Source organism: Saccostrea cucullata, unplaced genomic scaffold (assembly GCF_032062105.1).
Source record: "Saccostrea cucullata isolate Sc308-1 unplaced genomic scaffold, CSIRO_AGI_Scuc_v1 ctg606, whole genome shotgun sequence".
NCBI lineage: Eukaryota > Metazoa > Mollusca > Bivalvia > Ostreida > Ostreidae > Saccostrea > Saccostrea cuccullata.
In genome coordinates this window covers 58,374-75,692 of record NW_026919429.1, presented here as the reverse complement: position 1 = coordinate 75,692, position 17,319 = coordinate 58,374, and the positions used below count along the sequence as shown (strand labels likewise).

At 33.5% G+C, this 17,319-nt stretch overlaps 3 protein-coding genes across 3 annotated transcripts in view; 2 read left to right on the top strand and 1 right to left on the bottom strand.

Moving 5' to 3' along the window:
• Positions 1-17,319, bottom strand: part of LOC134231336 (uncharacterized) — a 50,693-nt gene that overhangs the window by 20,645 nt on the left and 12,729 nt on the right. Inside the window, exons 6-8 of the mRNA XM_062713291.1 lie at positions 13,826-13,993; positions 13,162-13,563; positions 12,887-13,048 (exon numbers count right to left, since the gene is read on the bottom strand). Coding sequence (XP_062569275.1) covers positions 12,887-13,048; positions 13,162-13,563; positions 13,826-13,993 — 732 coding nt within the window. The remainder of the gene's footprint in view (positions 1-12,886; positions 13,049-13,161; positions 13,564-13,825; positions 13,994-17,319) is intronic.
• On the top strand, positions 1,030-2,278 carry LOC134231307 (uncharacterized). Its single transcript, XM_062713248.1, has 2 exons — positions 1,030-1,357; positions 1,618-2,278. The coding sequence occupies exons 1-2, from the start codon at positions 1,290-1,292 to the stop codon at positions 2,276-2,278; spliced, it is 729 nt and encodes a 242-aa protein (XP_062569232.1). The 5' UTR covers positions 1,030-1,289.
• On the top strand, positions 6,582-8,899 carry LOC134231325 (uncharacterized). Its single transcript, XM_062713266.1, has 3 exons — positions 6,582-8,031; positions 8,178-8,312; positions 8,569-8,899. Exons 1-3 carry the CDS (start codon positions 6,635-6,637, stop codon positions 8,753-8,755), a joined length of 1,719 nt encoding a protein of 572 aa, XP_062569250.1. The 5' UTR covers positions 6,582-6,634; the 3' UTR covers positions 8,756-8,899.

Below are 17,319 nucleotides of genomic sequence, written 5' to 3'. Positions count from 1 at the left end.
CGCGTTGTTAGGCCTTGGAGCATCAATTAATGGAACCACTGACGTATACAAGGATGCACTGTCTGTTGATTTGTTGTCACAGAAAATTATTATTACTCTCAAAGAGATTGAAGATCTCTCTGAACACATGGCAAACGATTTGCGGTTTATCAAACAAAGGTCTTCTCAATGGGCTGAAGTGCGAAAAGAGTTTAGATTGACAGGGAGTACGCTACATGAAGGCTTAGGGCTTGATTCATTGAAGCAACAACAGAGGCATATTTTGACAAAGTTGTTCGAAAAGTAGATCACAATGAAATAATTTCTGAAGAAGTTGCAAAGCGTATGCAACATGGTACAGAGTCCGAAGTACATGCTATAGCAACATTAGTAGCTAAAATTCTGCCTTTCTATCATCCCGACTTAACATATGTGGAAGAGGGGGCATTTGTCATAAGAAGAAACGAAAGGCCCTTCATTCTTGTTTCACCTGCTGGAAGCCTAGGAAAAATTAACCTGGATGGGACAAATATACCACAGCCACTCATCGGGTGCGAGTTCAAATGTCCTTCTCCGTCAGAATACAAAACACCTGTTCATTATGAGATTCCTGTCAGGTACGTGTTTTCTATATATACAGTATAAAATACATATTAAGGTATTCCCATCCTCAACCAGGAAGGATAACTCTTAAATTTACATGTATAATTTAAATCAATAAGTCTCAGAACGAAGCTTGAAAAATTAAATCTTTTCATGCGACGTTTCTTAATGTGCTTTATGATTTTTTGAAGTTCTCAGAAAGTTCTTTTTTAAAATGTTTTTTTTTTACCCCATAGAAGTATTTTAAAACTACGTATTTTTTTTAAAAAAAGAGGTTCTTTTAATCTGACCAAAGATATCAATATTATCTATTAACATGATATGAAAATAGAAGTGATTTATGGTGTTTTGCAATGGTATGAAATGCTTTATACACTATGCATTTTAATATGATCGAAATGTGAAGTAGGTGTCTTTATTTGCATTTCTTGCAAATTTATTTTTAGATTTACTTATCCCTGTATAATATGATTAACGTTAAAGATAGAGTTTGAAGAACTATTATGGGTGAAAACATTTCTTGGAGAAATCAGACATTTTTGTGAGCATTTTCAATTAGTCAACGCCTGATTTTCAGAACCTGAGGATCGAATTATCTTAACTTTCAGATTGCCTTTATTCGAAATTATTACTCAAACGAAATACATAATAAAAGTGCATATATACTCTTTTGTTGTTAAAGATATTTACCACAAGTTTTGAGTGAAATGGCCAGTATGAATGTCTCTGAACTGCTGTATGTATGTTGGACGGAGGAGAGTTCAACAGTGTTCAGGTTTTTATCGGTTTTTAATTTTTTTATGAATATGATATCAATATGTTTTAAAGAATACAAGTCGATTTAACACACAACCACGCTCACACATATTATCTAAATGGTCGAACGGTCTAGCGAGCTGTTTCTACACTTTTTGGAGACAGGGTTCCGCAGATCAAAAGTTTAACTAGAATCCCTAAGCCTTCTCTCTCTCTTTCTAGCTCTTGCTCTCCCTATATATATACCGATATATATATATTTATGTGTATACATTCCAGGGTCACCTTTGATGAGGATATGTTGTCAAGGATCTTTCAGCAAGCAGTGGTTCTTTATTCACCAGATGAACCAAAACGCCCGACAAGATTATCTTTGGAGTCCAAAGATATCAAAGAAATATTGGTAGATTATAGAGAAAAGAATTGTGAATTTCTGTGCGAAATATCCTCCATGAAGGGTACAAAATTAGGCTGTTCATATGTCATTGACGAATCCCCATACATATATCCTGTTTGTAATTTAGATACAAAAGATGACAGTGAGGACTTCGATGACATATCAAACAGTGTAAAATCCTGTATAATGGATGCTTTTCAAGTGTGTAGAAAAAAGGCTACAGAGGTTTTAGTTTGGATATTAGCAGACACTAATCGAATATTCAGTAAAGGAATTCCTTATTCTCTTCCTGTTGCCTATGCCATGAAGGGATATAGTCTTGGTACCCAAGTAATGAGAGATATGCACGAGCATGTATTACAAGCTTGTCATGAGAAAAAATTACAAGTCATAGCAAGCTGCTTTGATGGGCAATGGGCCAAATTAAGAACGCGAGACAAAAAAGGAAAACCTTTAACATTAATGCAATTACAGCGTGATGTCTATGAGGAGGCAACAAAAATGACACGGGATGCAATAGTTAAAGCTGACATGAACTCTTAAAAAGGCATCATTTTTCATCTTTGTACGACTTACTACATTCCTGTACGCCTTTGTCCGCCATATTTCTTCGATTCCGCCATATTTACTTGAAAATTTTTGGCCACCTGTACCTGTTATATAAAGCCTCGTGCATTTGTTTCACTTGAGTGATTTTCTAGCCTGGCTGTCGACATGTACACATCTCCGAAAGCATAGCTGTCATAAATCCATAAACTGACCAAATACATGTTTTAAAATTTAAACTCCAACAAAAACTAGAAGTATACTGAGAAGTAAATTATTTTTGAATGCATTTGCTGCAATTTAGAAAAAATAATACAGAAAACAGCAAAAGCCGTTTGGATATGCACGCATGCAGGTCGAGAGTACGCATCGAACGCTGTGATAAAGATATTTACCTGACTACTGCTATCGCTACAGGGATGTGCACATGTCGAAAGAAATATCCTATTTTACTTTTATTGAAATATGCATCTCAGAAGTCATGTAATCCATTGCTAACTGAACAGTAAAAAATTGTCACCACATAGCACTTGGACACACGTGGTCCACGACGATCAGTCTATTTGGTCAGGGGAAATTTCAAAGGTGGAAATCTGACTGAAAAAGTGCATTTTTTTTTTTTCAAAAATAAATATTACTCTTGTCTGTATATGTAAATGTAAACAAAATTTACAAACATGGCTTAATTACATTAAATTTATTTTAAAGCATGCAACATTACGAATCATTCATCCTTTGACGAGATTCTCCCGTGAAAGGGGGGGGGGGGGGTGCATAACGCTCTCTGAAAAAGATCGGATTTTATTACGATCATATATTTTCATTATAAATAATGTGTATTGGCTTTATTTATTTTTTTTTTTAAATAAAGACCTTATATAACTTGATTTAAACTTCTTTTTTTTTTTAAATTTTATAAACAATAAACGAGTTTGATTCTGTGGTACATGAATAATCAAAATAGAATTCATTGGCGGATCCAGAGGTGGAGTGGGGTTCCAGGGATTGGAACCCCCGGCCTTTATTTTTGTACACACATACAGAGAGAGAGAGAGAGAGAGAGAGAGAGAGAGAGAGAGAGAGAGAGAGAGAATGTTTTTTCTGTAACATATGAATATTTACACGTCTAATAATATGAATAATTTGAAGACATAAAAAAAATCTCTGTCCTTTCAGTTCTCTAAATCTGTAATTTTCGCGGATTTGCTTTCCTCTGCGTGTCTTCAATCATTTTTCAATCAATTATTTGAATCTCTTCACCATTTTACAACAGTATACAAAAATCACAAAAATATATAGGTGATTTTATACATAACAGTAGATCTATAAAGCATGCGTGAATAAGAAACTAAACAAAAACATTGTACGTTGCTATGAATGTGAAGTATGGGAATTTAGGCGGGGGCATATTTTGTTTTGTTTTTTTTCTTTATAAACGAGCACAGTTTTCTCAGAAAACAGTGTTTATCGTTATTCATAATGTGTTTAAAAGTAATCACTTTCTGAAATTTTATGCTTTTTTTCTGTTAAGCATAGCATTCTTTCTGAAAGTAGCGAGCTGCACTTTAGTATGTAATTAAACTCATCTCCGAGTTCTTTTAAATTACAATGGGGACAAATTCTATCTTGTCTTGGTAACCCTGGCTAAGGGCTTCGACCACCCACAAGTAGCATGCAAGGAAGATTCCAGCTAACTTTTTTACCATTTTGGACCATTTTTAGAAGTAACTAACTTTAAGAAGTATGCATGCAATATTTCGATTCGTTAAAGATAAAGATTTAAAATGTTCCCGTAGTATGCAGATGAAGGGGGGGGGGGGGGCTCACTTTTTCTGTGGATAATCTTTGCTGCAGTTTTAAATAAATTAAAATTTTGATTTGGAAGCTCTCTCCACATTTTTTGTTTGCAGGAAAATACGCAGATTCAAGCATGTAAAAGTAATGTACCGAACAGAAAAGTTACAGGAAGCCTCCTTTATCCCCTACAAAAAAGGATTGCATAGAGTGTGGTGCATAGATTTTTTTGTTTTGTTTTTTGTGTTTGTTTTGTTTTTTGTTTGTTTGGTTTTTTTTTGCTTGTCAACTGATTTTGGAGGTCCCCCATCAATATAAATTGAAGTGGCTGTGTTGTGATTCTATGCATGAGTGCCATGCGCGGATCTAGAGGGGGTTAGGACCCCCCCCCCCCCTGGGATTTGCAAGGTTATTAAATTTATATACAAAAGCTAGAAAAAAAGTTACGTTGGAACCCCCTCGAAAAACGCAGACTCCCTGGTAAACGCGAATTTGTGTTAAATTGGTACGAAAAGTCTAAGGTTTGAAGCATTAAAAGTCATCGGCTACACGCCCCCCCTCCCCCCCCCTGAAATAGTTTTTGAAGGTTGGCCGAGTTTACGGGGTTTTTTGCATGTCAAGAAATATCTGGGTTGGATATAAATTATTAATAGTCGAAGCATATAGGAAGGGAAAGCAAACTGCCGATGAGAGTTCCACATTCTACCAAAAATTAGCTTTTTTATACCTCTTGTCTACATAATTTTTGTCCAGATTCCTTACCTGAGAAGGCACATGTATTTGAGAAAGTTCCCAATGTTCCCATTTCTATGATGTGCAGACTTCACGTTTACATGAATTTTCCTTTCAATTTCGGCGTTTAGGTTTATTTTTTTGTCAAAAGTAAAATTATTATTTCAATTTTTGAACAAGTTTCGACATCCCCTCCTGAAAAAAAATCTTTGATCTGTCCCAAGATCTAATAAATGGTACAGCACAAATATACATATGATTTTATATCTATTATTGCGCTTACAGATGGTTACAGGAGGAGAGAGAGCGAGAGAGTTCAATGAATAAAAGAGTAATTAAAAATTATCTGTATTCAACCAGGTTTCAAGTATCCCTACCCAAGTTTTTAAAAGTATCTCCCAAATATTGCGACAGAAATTATTTTTATTTTCAAAAAAAAAACTAGACTGTCAGACAGGGATACTGAAATCTCGAAAGACTTCCTGTAATAATTATAAAACAGCCACATTCCGCAAAACTGTACATACTTTGTGGTCGGAGTGAGACAATAAAAAATCTTCAAAAATGGATTTGGCAGAAATGTCTGTCTTCCAAGAATATTTAGGTAACGGCCATGTAATTATTTCTGCCCCCCCCCCTTTAAAAATACGAATGCATCAATATCAGTCTAAACGGGGATGTTTTTTTTCCGCGGTATGTTAAAGAACGTACAGATGTACACATAAACTTTTGTATTCTGGTGAAATGTTTTTAAGTCTTGAACTAAATATTTACCGTATATCAAATTATTTGGTTTAGATTTGAGATTAGTACTAAAATAATCAGTTGTAATTGACAAATGAATTTTGCGATGCAAAACAACTGCAGACTATATAAAGAATGCTTATTAGAACTAGATAGACAATTTTCAGTTATACCTTATAAAGCCGTTATAATTATACTTTAGACCCCCCCCCCCATTTCAGCCGCGCAAATACCACTCTTTTCCACTTGTGATATTTTCCCTGACCAAAATCTGATCAGCACGGACTTAGTGTATCGACGCGCTAGACTGTACGGAGTAGATACAGTGTGTTTATTGACTTTTTATGGAGTTTATTTCTTTTTTGTGATGCATATTTCAATAAATGGAATTCAAGGTGTATATCACTTGACTTGTGCACATCTTCGGACCGATGCAGTGATCTTATTACCAGGTATGGGTACGTTTACAGCGTTCGACGCGTTTTCTCGACATGCATCAAAGTCTGCATAAAACATGCAAATCAAAGACGCTGATTGTTTTGTTCCATTCAAATGATAATAATTTCAAAGTGTGTTTACGGTTTTTAGTGCTTTTTATTTCATGTTTATTCTGCATAAATTGGCGCAGTGTAAAAATGCGTACTCGTGCAACTAAATCTTTCTTTCAAACTTGCATTTTCTTTCTTTTTTATAACATTTGATTCAAATCTTTAATTATTCAGAAATATGATAATTATGTTGTGTGGTTTGAAATGTCTTGATCAACCCATACGTTTTCAAATGTTTTACCATCGGAGATGTGCACAAGTCGATAGCCAAGCCAAAAAATCATTCAGGTGTAACGAGGGTATTGGGGTATATATCGTTACAATAAGACAAGGTATCTGAAAGAAATATGGCGGAATACGGCTATAATTGGTATGAAACAAGTCGTACATAGATGAAAAAGTTGCGTTTTTAAGAATTCATGTCAGCTTTAAGAAACTAACATCTGAGCCTATCATTGATAACGAAAAAATGAATCTTCGAACGGAGAGTTCAGGCACTGCTCTGGAGATTTCCTGCGACCGTTTAAAACGAGTGATGCAATCTGCAAGTAGCAAATTGAGGAGAAAGAAAATGAATACAGCACAAGCGGAAACAGGTGATACCACGTCGTGCCTTCCAGATGAAGCTTTAGAAACTTTACTCGTTGCTGAACATTCTACGCAGGTAGATAGTACCGTAAATGATCAGGAACTTCTCACTGAAGAAGATGTCACCATAGAGGGTATTGACAAAGAAAACATAGAGAATACTTGCCTTCAGACTGTCCAGCCAAAAATACCTGAAAAAACAATCGAAACAATTCTTCATAATCTAAAAACTCACTCAAACAAGAACATTGTGAAGAAATGGTCAAACAAAACAACTGATGGACTAAAAGAAGCTTTAGTCAACAGACTATTACTCATGAAAATGCAGCATGAAGAAATGAATGTAGTCATTGAAGCAACAAAAGAGCTACATAATAAATTGGGAATAAGAATTAAGAAATCATGCTCGCGGGATGAAAAGGCAAAACAAATTAAAAAAATGTTTAGTGAGAACGAAGATGACACATGGGAGAGGAAAGTAAAAAAAATGATGCCCCTCAAATATATTGCCTCTGTTATTGTCCGCTCAAGCTCAACCAAAATACCAAAAGAGCGACTAAATAATACAATAGCGGCTTTGATTTATGACACAAAATATGATGAATGGGGGGAAAATTCGACATTTCAGCTTCACACAAGGATCGAGAATGTAGGCACAACCATGTGGTTCTCTTTTCCCGAATTCAACGAAGAGAGACAACAAATTGAGCCAAAGTGTTTGGACGCCCACCATTTGTTAGTAAATCTACGCTGTAAGGTGTGTAAAGATGGCTTGCTCGGTGTACGGAAGGAGGCATGGCATAGAGTAGCAGAGAACAACAACTCCATTATCAGTAATGCTATCGTTGTTGACTTGGTGGATAAACAAAATAATGCCTTTGCGAAAAGGACATTTTCAAAAGCTGTTGAAGATGAAATGCGAAATCTTGCGTTTTCTACAGAAGCAGACTTTTGCAGCCTTATTCGTCGATGGTACGAATCTGAAGACTCAGGAGGTATTTCTGCTGTAGAAAGAATTCAACGAAAACTTGACCTGAAATCCTTCTTGCTGAGGGATGTTGATTTTGGAGTTTTTCCTCCACCGGGGATGTATGTCAAAGGATTCCCAAAAGTAATGTACGAGGGTTTTCTCCAAAGAATAGATACATCTATTCAGTTGTACAGTATTGTGAAAGGACAATCTTATAATCAGAGATCACTTTCATCTCTTGTAAATGAAACATTCTTTGGTGAATTAAGCGAGCTGGAACCAACAAAGCTTGGATGTCCGAAAGCTGTTAGTGTCCCACGCCTCATGGCTAATGTTACAGAGATGCAGTACTATCGATGTGATCCATCGGACAGGTATACATCCATTCTTACATTTCTCTCTCTCTCTCTCTCTCTCTCTCTCTCGCTATATATATACAGAATCCAAAATATAATGTTTTATAAATGTCAATCACACAGATTTAAATACATGTGATTAAATTACACGGTAATCTGCACAGAGCATTCCATATCTGCACCACACGGAAGTCTGTGTACCCCAATGAGAAACTGATGGAACCTTTATATCATACATTTGAAGAAAATGAAGTTCAAGAGATTTGCTACCTGAGGCCTGTGTCATTGATATCACCAAGGTACATGTATAAAACTTTATACATATGACATTGTGAATTTCAATTTTTTTTTCTTCTTCAAAGGATGTTTTCTTTATCAAATAATAAGTTCAGACGAATTACGAATGCTGGCCTGTGGGCCATAAAAGTTAGACGAGCTCACTTTTGATCTCAGTCTCACTTTTCCACTATATATTCCTTTGGAAAAAGTGAGCTGGTCCTTATTATTTTCTAAAATTGGTTATAAATATAACTATCCAATAATTCTATTTTCTAGAAACCATGCATTCGATGCTCCTGAGCTGTTTGGAAATCGACAACGGAAGTCCAAGCGATCTGATATATCACAACCTAGTGGTGTATCTAGAGGATGCCTTCCAGTTCGTCAACATCATAAGTGTGACGAATCAAAGATTTTACCGACGACGCGTTTGGGTATTCCTCTGCAGGAAAATCATCCTTAACATTTTCATTGGTAGAATACTATGAAATGTGTTTTTGTAATGAAAACCCAAACAAGACTGATTTAATACCATTTTTGTAAAGTTTATTCTGCACTCTTTGCAAACATCTAAAAATAATACATGCAAATTTTAGTTTTGGTTGTAATTTTCAAACTGATTTTTTTTTACGTTTATTTATTTCTTTAATTAACAATGAACACTACTTGTGTGCATAATTAAATCACTTAAACTAAAAAATAATATTCATTTGTAAAACACAGACTTTCAACTCTGTTGAGTAACTAAAGGGAAAAAAAAACTTTTCATTATGAAGATTTCCAAGTAAAGGCTTTAATACTAACATTCTCACAAGTGTAGAATTTAAACCTCATCTCACTTGTGTCCAGATTGTTTTCTATGTTTGTGAAAAGATCCTCTGTATTTAAAGCAAGTTCCACACTTCGAGCATTGGTAACGTTCGGGATTAATGTGAGCACGAAGATGGTCCATTAAGTACCGCTTAGCTTTAAATTTTTGCCCACAACTGTCACAACTAAATTTTTTAATGAATCCACAACCATGCCTAGCTAGACTGCTTTTATATCTAAAGCCTTTTTTACAAACATTGCACTGAAAAGGTGCTAAATTTTCGTGCCTTGCTTTGTGTCCCTCAAAGTTACTTTTGTAAATAAAACCTTCACCACAGTGGTCACAAATATATTTGTAGTCTGCTGTATGCATTCTTTTATGCGAATTTAATCCACCTCTTGTTTGAAAAGCCTTGGTACATATATTGCACCGGAAATGCTTCTTATCATCGTGTGTCAATACATGATCTCTTAAATCAAATCTCGAATAAAATATTTTGTGACATGTATTACATTGGTGGCCTTCTCCAGTGTGTGATACTTTATGTCTATTGTAGCTAGTTAGTGTAGAATATGTTTTACTGCAGTAGTTGCAATTAAAGTTCTTATTGTTATTGGTGTCCACCACTTCTAACGTTTCTGTTGCTAGTTCAACACTATCGCCGCTCGTGGTATTCTCGGCACCCATTATTGAGCTGCTTGTGAAATCGTCATCGTTGGAAATAATTGGTTTTGATGTTGAGGCTGCAGCTGATGTCTCTTCTACATGGGATTCAATTCCCTCTTTAATGAATTCAACTCCAAGAATTGACATTTCAGATGAAAAATTCTAAAAATATGTAAAATAACATCGTTATTATCATTAAGTAGGTAGGATAATTTATACATGTATACATATGTGATATATATCCAATCCATGGGATAAACAATTATAACTATGCAACCACCCCCCCCCACCCCCCACCCAACCCCGGATCCGCATTACTTTTGGTAGATCGACGATATATGAATTTTTGAAATGCGGAAAGAAGGGGGTGCAAAAGAATAATTGAAATAAAATCATTAAAAAGTCTATAAACATTGACAAGCAGAATTTTTTGGAATAAAGGGGGGGGGGGGGTAACAGCCTTTTGAATACCTACAAGAAACCATTCTTACATGTAAATGGGGTGTATGTTTTTTGGTTTTCTTTACGGACCTGTTTTAATTAATATTTACAGATATGTGCCAAAAATGATGATAAATTTATTTTTTCTCTATATATTTCATTGAAAACAAAATTTTGTAAAATCACTAGTATGACATTTCTTGATGAATTTTATCTCAAATTTCTTGATTATCAAAGAAATAGTTGTCCTATAGTCGATAAGAACAATATTTTTTTTATCTGATCAGCATTGATATTTAGATCACTACACATAAGTACTAAAATAAATAGTTATTAAATTGGACAAAACTTGACCATTTGCGGTGATTTTGAAAATTTTGTTGTCATTTAAATATACATGTATAGAGAAAAAAATAAAATTATCTTCACTTTTGGCACATAACTGTACATCACCTTCAAAGCCTGCTAAACATGCATGCATTTAAGATCGCTTGTATAAACTTTGTGACACAAGTTAAATTAATAATCAATCCTATGGTAAAAAAAATAATTTTTTTAGAACAATATATCATAATATATACTAGAAAATTGACTGTGACATACTATATACGACAACGAAACTTCCCGGCCTCAGCAACGCAAGAGCATGCCAAGGGAGATAATCTCGAAACTTGAGTATATTGATGTTATTTTATTTTGTATGAGAAGAGGCCTTCTATACTTAAATGTTTTGAAGTATACATGTATGTGCATTGTAAATAATATATAGTGCAACTCATTCAATCATGCATTCTTGTTTATATGTTAAAATTTTGTATTATTTGTATTCATATACCCCAGTTGAATAAAACTTGAAACTTGATAAAGAATAAAAATCTAAGTTTTATTTCCGATAGAAACCGGTGTTGTTGTCTAATAGCAGCCGTAACATATGTTTTTCGTGAAAAAAATGCTTTAGTTCTTAAAAATAATAAAAGTATAGGCAATTCTTGCGATTAAGCAATTCGCTATACAAATTTATAAAAATCTGCCGATTCACTTTTTTAAAAAAACCCATATTTTAATGCCAGGGAGGTACTTTTTTCACTTGTATGCACGTGTGTCCGAAAGCTGTCGACAATTATTCGCTTAAAAAAACATCAATCTTTTATCAAATTACAAAATTAGATAAATATGTCAGTTCCTTACTATCAGTAAAGTTCCGTAAGAGATACATCACGAATCAGTTAAACCATAATAATTGAATAATTTATCTTTTTGTTCACCCAGCGAAGAAAAATGCTTACCATTTCCTCCATTTTTTCCAATAGCAGCCGCTCAATTTTCGGATAGCAGTAATGAACGCGTTTTTTCCCGATAGCAACCGTTTAGGTACTACACCGTGATATAACGACTTTTATATTTTAATAGTATTTCACACAAAAATACAATGAAAATTTTATTTCATCTTAAAGTTATTTTTTGGATGGGTTTGATTGACACATCCTTGCACTCTAACAAATTTTACTTTTATTCTTAATACTTAGGAAAAGCGGGAATCTTGTTGTGTATTAATGAAAAAATATTAAGAACTTTAATCCAGAAAAATTAATTATATTCAGAGAAGAAATGTTAGAAAGCAAAACTCCTTCACAAGTATCGTCATTCCGCCCTAAGTGTTGTGTACAGAGTTTAGCAAGTTCACAACCGTGAAACGTACATACATAGTTTTTTGTAAACATGGCACGAGCTCTGTCATTGTTGATGTTTACGGTTCACCGGGTGTGTTCGATCGTTAAAGTCTGCTCACCACAAATGCACGGACTGACAATATATTGTGTGTATGTTTTGCTTTCGAACATTTCTACTCTGAATTTTCTGGATCATAGTCTTAATATTTTTTCATTTATACACAACCAAGATTGCCACCTTTCCTAAGTATTTAGAATAGAATTAAAATTTGTGAAGTGCAAGGATATGTCAATCAAACCCGTCAAAATTTTTTGAAGTTTTAATAACTTTTATATGACATAAGATTTTTTTAAAATATATTTTTGTGTAAAATGCTATTAAAATATATATGCCGTAATATTATACAGAAAATATTAACTTCAAATCTGTGTCCATGCACCTTTAACGTGTTCGGTCTTGAAAAATATTAAAGCTATAATCCAGAAAATTCAAAGTAATAGTGTTCAAAAGCAAAACATACACACAGTATATTGTCAGTCCGTGCAGTTGTGGTGAGCAGACTTTAACTATTGAACACTCCCGGTGAATCCTAAACATTAACAATAACAGAGCTCGTGCCCTGTTACAAAAACTGTGTAAGTTCCACGGGTGTGTTCAATTTGCTAAACTCTGTATATAATACTAAGTGCGGAATGACGATACATGTGACGTGCAACACTGAATATAATTATTTTTCTGGATTAAAGTTTTAATATTTTTCATTAATACACAACAAGATTGCCACTTTTCCTAAGTATTAAGAATAAAATTAAAATTTATGAAAGTGCAAGGATATGTCAATCAAACCCATCCAAAAATTTGAAGTTTCAAAAACTTTTAGATGTAATAAGATTTTTCATATATTTTCCTGTGAAATGCTCTTACAATATATAAGTCGTGATATTATACAGAAAATGTTAAATTCAAATCTGTGTCTATGCACCTTTAAGCACAAAAACTAAATACCTTGTGTGTATACTGGAGGCTGATAACAGGTGGTAAGTTGTCCTTTCACTGTATTTTTAATGTTTATTAAGTTGTTATAGAAATTTATATTTGTATATTTAGAGTAATCTCCACAGGATCCAACAGTCTCCTTGTAAGTCGTCGCGTAACTTGTCCCAATATCTAAAATAGTTAAAATGAAAATGTTATTTCGGATAACATGATCTTTTTTTAACCTGTGAGAAAAAAAAAGATTATGTATCACATATTAATAAATTTAACGGATATTGACTTACGAACGCCAAATATGATATTGTCCCTACTACTTCTAATGATCCTTGCTGTTGTGATTGGTTCACTGTAATATGGCCCCACAATAAAGACATAATAATTAACAGCATCCGCGCGATCTCCACCAGCAACCGTGAAGACGTTGTCACGAGCATGAATTAATCCCTTATCTACATAATGATAGCTGCTAGACGTCTCTGAAATGCCTTCAATTGTCCTTTTGACGGCCTCGGAGCTGGTATGAGCAGCAAGTCCAAACTCGGTTCTTGCTCCGTTATCAAATACCACAAAACCTACCCTGACGCCAGTTGAAGAAATCGGTAGATCCTCGACTAATTCCGCCACAAATCTTTTTATAAAGCGAAGATTAAAATTTTCAACGATGAAAACTATGTCAAGCTTGCAAGCTGAAAATAGACAAAACACATGTGATTGAAAATTTCCTAAATCTTAGCAGTCATATACCGGTACTTTAATTTATAAGTCAAGCTTGACAAATACTAGCTGAAAAATAAAACCTGATTTATTTAATATATTTAGAAAGGATAAAAGATGGTTATTCTAATGAAAAAATATGTTTATTTACCTATGACTTATAGCAGAATAAATTGTTTTTGTAAGACATAATATACAGTACATATTATAGCACCATATGACACCCAGACATACCTACTGACGTAGGACCAGGAAAAGCAGACGTTGGACAGACAGCGATTTTTGTAAGAACGGTGTTGAATTGTGTAGCTAGGTCTGCTGGGGAGGTTGCCTGAACGTACCTAACAGTACTTCCAGCGGCGGACTTAAGATCATTGGCCAATGTCGTGGTAGGGGATATACCTGAAGTTAGAGGTAGAACAATAAGAAACACTAGCTTTACTACCGCATAGAGGAAAAAATTTCCATTTACTTTTACCAGGGAATAACATATTGTTGCTTCATATATTTTTAGGGAATTTTCACTTATTTGTTTTAGAATTTGTTTTAGAATTATTCCACTATCACTTGTTAATGATGCTTATGTGTTCCAACTTATTCGCTACTCGAGAGCTTCTTGTAAGTACTTTTACTTTTAAGAAAGACATGCTTTTAACCGATTTTATGTGACCAGGATTTCAACAACTTCTCTTAAAGTAGACATGTCGTAAATTTTATGGTCGTTACAATGACATTAATTGTTAGCAAATATTGCCTATATATTTTGGCTTTTAACTGATATACATGTATTTCATGCCAATTGTAAGAATTTGATTTTATACTGAAATGAATAGGAAAAAAAATATTTATATTTTTAAAAGATTTTCTGAAATCAATCACTGTTCTCTATTTTCACTTTTTAGATTATATGACAGTGCTACTGAGCTATCGGATGAATAACTGTTAAATGCAGGAGGAAAGTCTTACTACAGGGAATAATGTCAAAGAAACTATGCTTTAAAGCGAATGTTGCTCGTTATACAAACTGTTTTCCTCATTATCATTCCCCAAATGAATATATTCGTTGGACAATACTTAAGGTAAGTCACTTCTGAAATTTGTTAAATCAAGGATTTTTTGAGAAGTATATTTTGGATAAGTACTCATAAAGTGTAACTCAAAATCGCAAAGAGAATAGGGGGCCAGTGTGCATCCTACTGATCTACAGTACATTTAAGTTGACCTTTTTGCACTTAAATTTCATCTCTTTGGTTAATTACTTAAACCCTTATTATATTTTATCAGATGTAAGCATGGCAATAAATATAATGTTATTTTACGTAAAATAGTTTGAATAACATTTATCATTGAACAAATCTTGCAAATTAATGCGCGTAAATTATTGTGTGACCTTTTTGCACTAAAAATAACATATTTGGGGTATTAAAAAACTTAATAGGCAATAAAAAATTTTCTTATATCAAACTTTTTACGACTTAAGTGCTGATCAGTCACAAGTATCAAGTAGTTTAAAATAATGAAAGAAAAAGGTGGGGTCAGTGATGTTAATTTTGAAATATTTGTCAAAATATGTGATTTTCAGGCAAAAAATGGTGTAAATTTGATCTTGACTTCTTTAATATTTTTTTCATTTTTTGGAAAAGTTTGTTGAGGGAAGGTGTAAAACTTAGTCCAAAAATATAAATTAAGACCTATATTAAATATTTTTAGCAATATCAAAACGGAAAATATTCTCCGAGTAAAATTATGTGAGGTTAAATTTCAATTACATTAAATTTTATAAATGTGCAGATTTGCAGAATTTTCTGCTAAATATCCTTCCACCAAAAGAAACAGTCCCTCATAAATCTTGCTTCTTTGTAGATTTTTGAGCAGTTTTTTCGTTGAATGTTAAAAAATTTACATTGTTGAATTCAAATATATTAAAAAAATCGAATTCTAATAAGTAGTTTTGAAGTAAAAGCTTCTGCGTAAACTTTTCTAAAAAGCTGACGAGTGACATACCTTAATTTGATAAAAGCGAAATATAAATTGTTTCTAAATAAATATTCAAAGTTCATATTTAAAGCATTGCTGGAAATTAACATATTTGGCTTTTATTCACACAGTTGATATTTTATTTTATACCTCAGAATACAATATATCATTGAATGTCAAAATAATGTAAACGTATCATGGAATACCTTAAAAAGAGTTAGTCGAATCAAAAGTTCAGCATAGTAAATATGTTTTAGTAAGTAGTGATATTAAAACCACTTTTCGTGTGTTTCTTAATAACCTGTAACTTAATTTGAATGTGATACATTATTTTGTAGTTTTTAAATATATTGAGATAACCATCAGGTGCATCAGGTGCCATGGAAGAGTGAGCATTCCCTGCAGACCAGTCAAACCCGCTTATGACTCCCTGTCAGGATCGGGAAATAAATAAAATATCCCTTGACAATTCTGTGTTTAAATAAGTTGACGATTGAAATTATAAAGTCATCACGTTTATCATACATCTTTCTTGTAAGGTTACCATTAACGTCTTTTTCTAGTCAGATATTGATATATGAAACAGATGTGTTAAGTACGAAAGCCCAGAAGGCTCATTCGAGATTCGAGTTTCAAAATACGAGATTCAAAATTCGAGATTCAAAATTCGAGATTCGAGATTCAAGATCCAGACTAACCAATCAAAAGCGGGTTCAATATTTGATTACTCCCCTTTATTATGTTTTTACTATCAAGAAATCGTTTAATGTAATTATAACAAATGGGTCATTTGATTAAATTACAATGCAAAAAAGATTTTTATATATTTTAGAAGGAAATTGAAATAAGTATTGGATTTTTAATCAGCAAGATATATTTCAATTTGTATGATAACTTCTTAAATATTAAATAGTTTACATATATCAGGAGTATATATATTTTTGTATTGTCTACTAAACTTAACTATATTTCCTCTATTAAGGAATGGACAGGACCCCCCCCCCTCCCCCGCGATGTTCAACGCCGGGAATTAATGGGCTTTTTTTTTTTTTTTACAAAATTATTTATAATACTTAATCAGCATGACTACAATACAAAAAAATCGTAAAATTCCCCGGAATAATCTATCAACAAAGAAATACCCCATATATCGTAAGAGAGAAAGGTATGCCACTCCAGTTTGTTTACGTTGTACCCCCACTGATATTTCTATGTTTAAAAACATGCATTTATTTTATTTTAACCTAAAATGTCGATTCACACTGTCTCTAGATATATTTCTATGTTAGTCCATGCTATCGAACTGACTCTGCATCTCGTATAATCCCATATTTTCTCCTTAAACAGCATTCTCTCTTATAATGTACAAGTAATAGGTTTTCAAAAAAGCTTGCCTGACTAATGCAATCAATATCTATAGAACCTGTAATCATGATAAGTTATATATATAAACGTTTACATTGGGGTGAGGGGTAATTATTTCATTAGAGAAAATTATGAAGACGTCGAACAAAACATCATGCAATTATTTTAAGTTGCTTGCTACTTATGAAAGCAATGGAGATCCTCGTTTTTGAAAGTGGGGGGGGGGGGGGGGGGGGGCAGCTAGAGAATTTTTTTTCGTTCATCTGCAAAAAAAAGGAATATCCCCAAAGTTGAAAATCCTATTTCGGGGGGTGGGTGGGGGGGAGTGAACAACTTTTTTTCAGTGTCAAGTTCTTTCTGTACTCTTTATTTAGCATTAAATACTG

What these genes read in the sequence shown, in the direction of transcription:
- LOC134231307 (XM_062713248.1), top strand. Translation starts at nt 1,290, where the DNA reads ATGGCCAGTATGAATGTCTCTGAACTGCTGTATGTATGTTGGACGGAG. An exon ending in GAGAGTTCAACAGTGTTCAG is followed by an intron (nt 1,358 to 1,617) that starts GTTTTTATCGGT and finishes TATACATTCCAG; the next exon opens with GGTCACCTTTGATGAGGATA.
- LOC134231325 (XM_062713266.1), top strand. Translation starts at nt 6,635, where the DNA reads ATGCAATCTGCAAGTAGCAAATTGAGGAGAAAGAAAATGAATACAGCA. An exon ending in CGATGTGATCCATCGGACAG is followed by an intron (nt 8,032 to 8,177) that starts GTATACATCCAT and finishes TAATCTGCACAG; the next exon opens with AGCATTCCATATCTGCACCA. An exon ending in GTGTCATTGATATCACCAAG is followed by an intron (nt 8,313 to 8,568) that starts GTACATGTATAA and finishes TCTATTTTCTAG; the next exon opens with AAACCATGCATTCGATGCTC.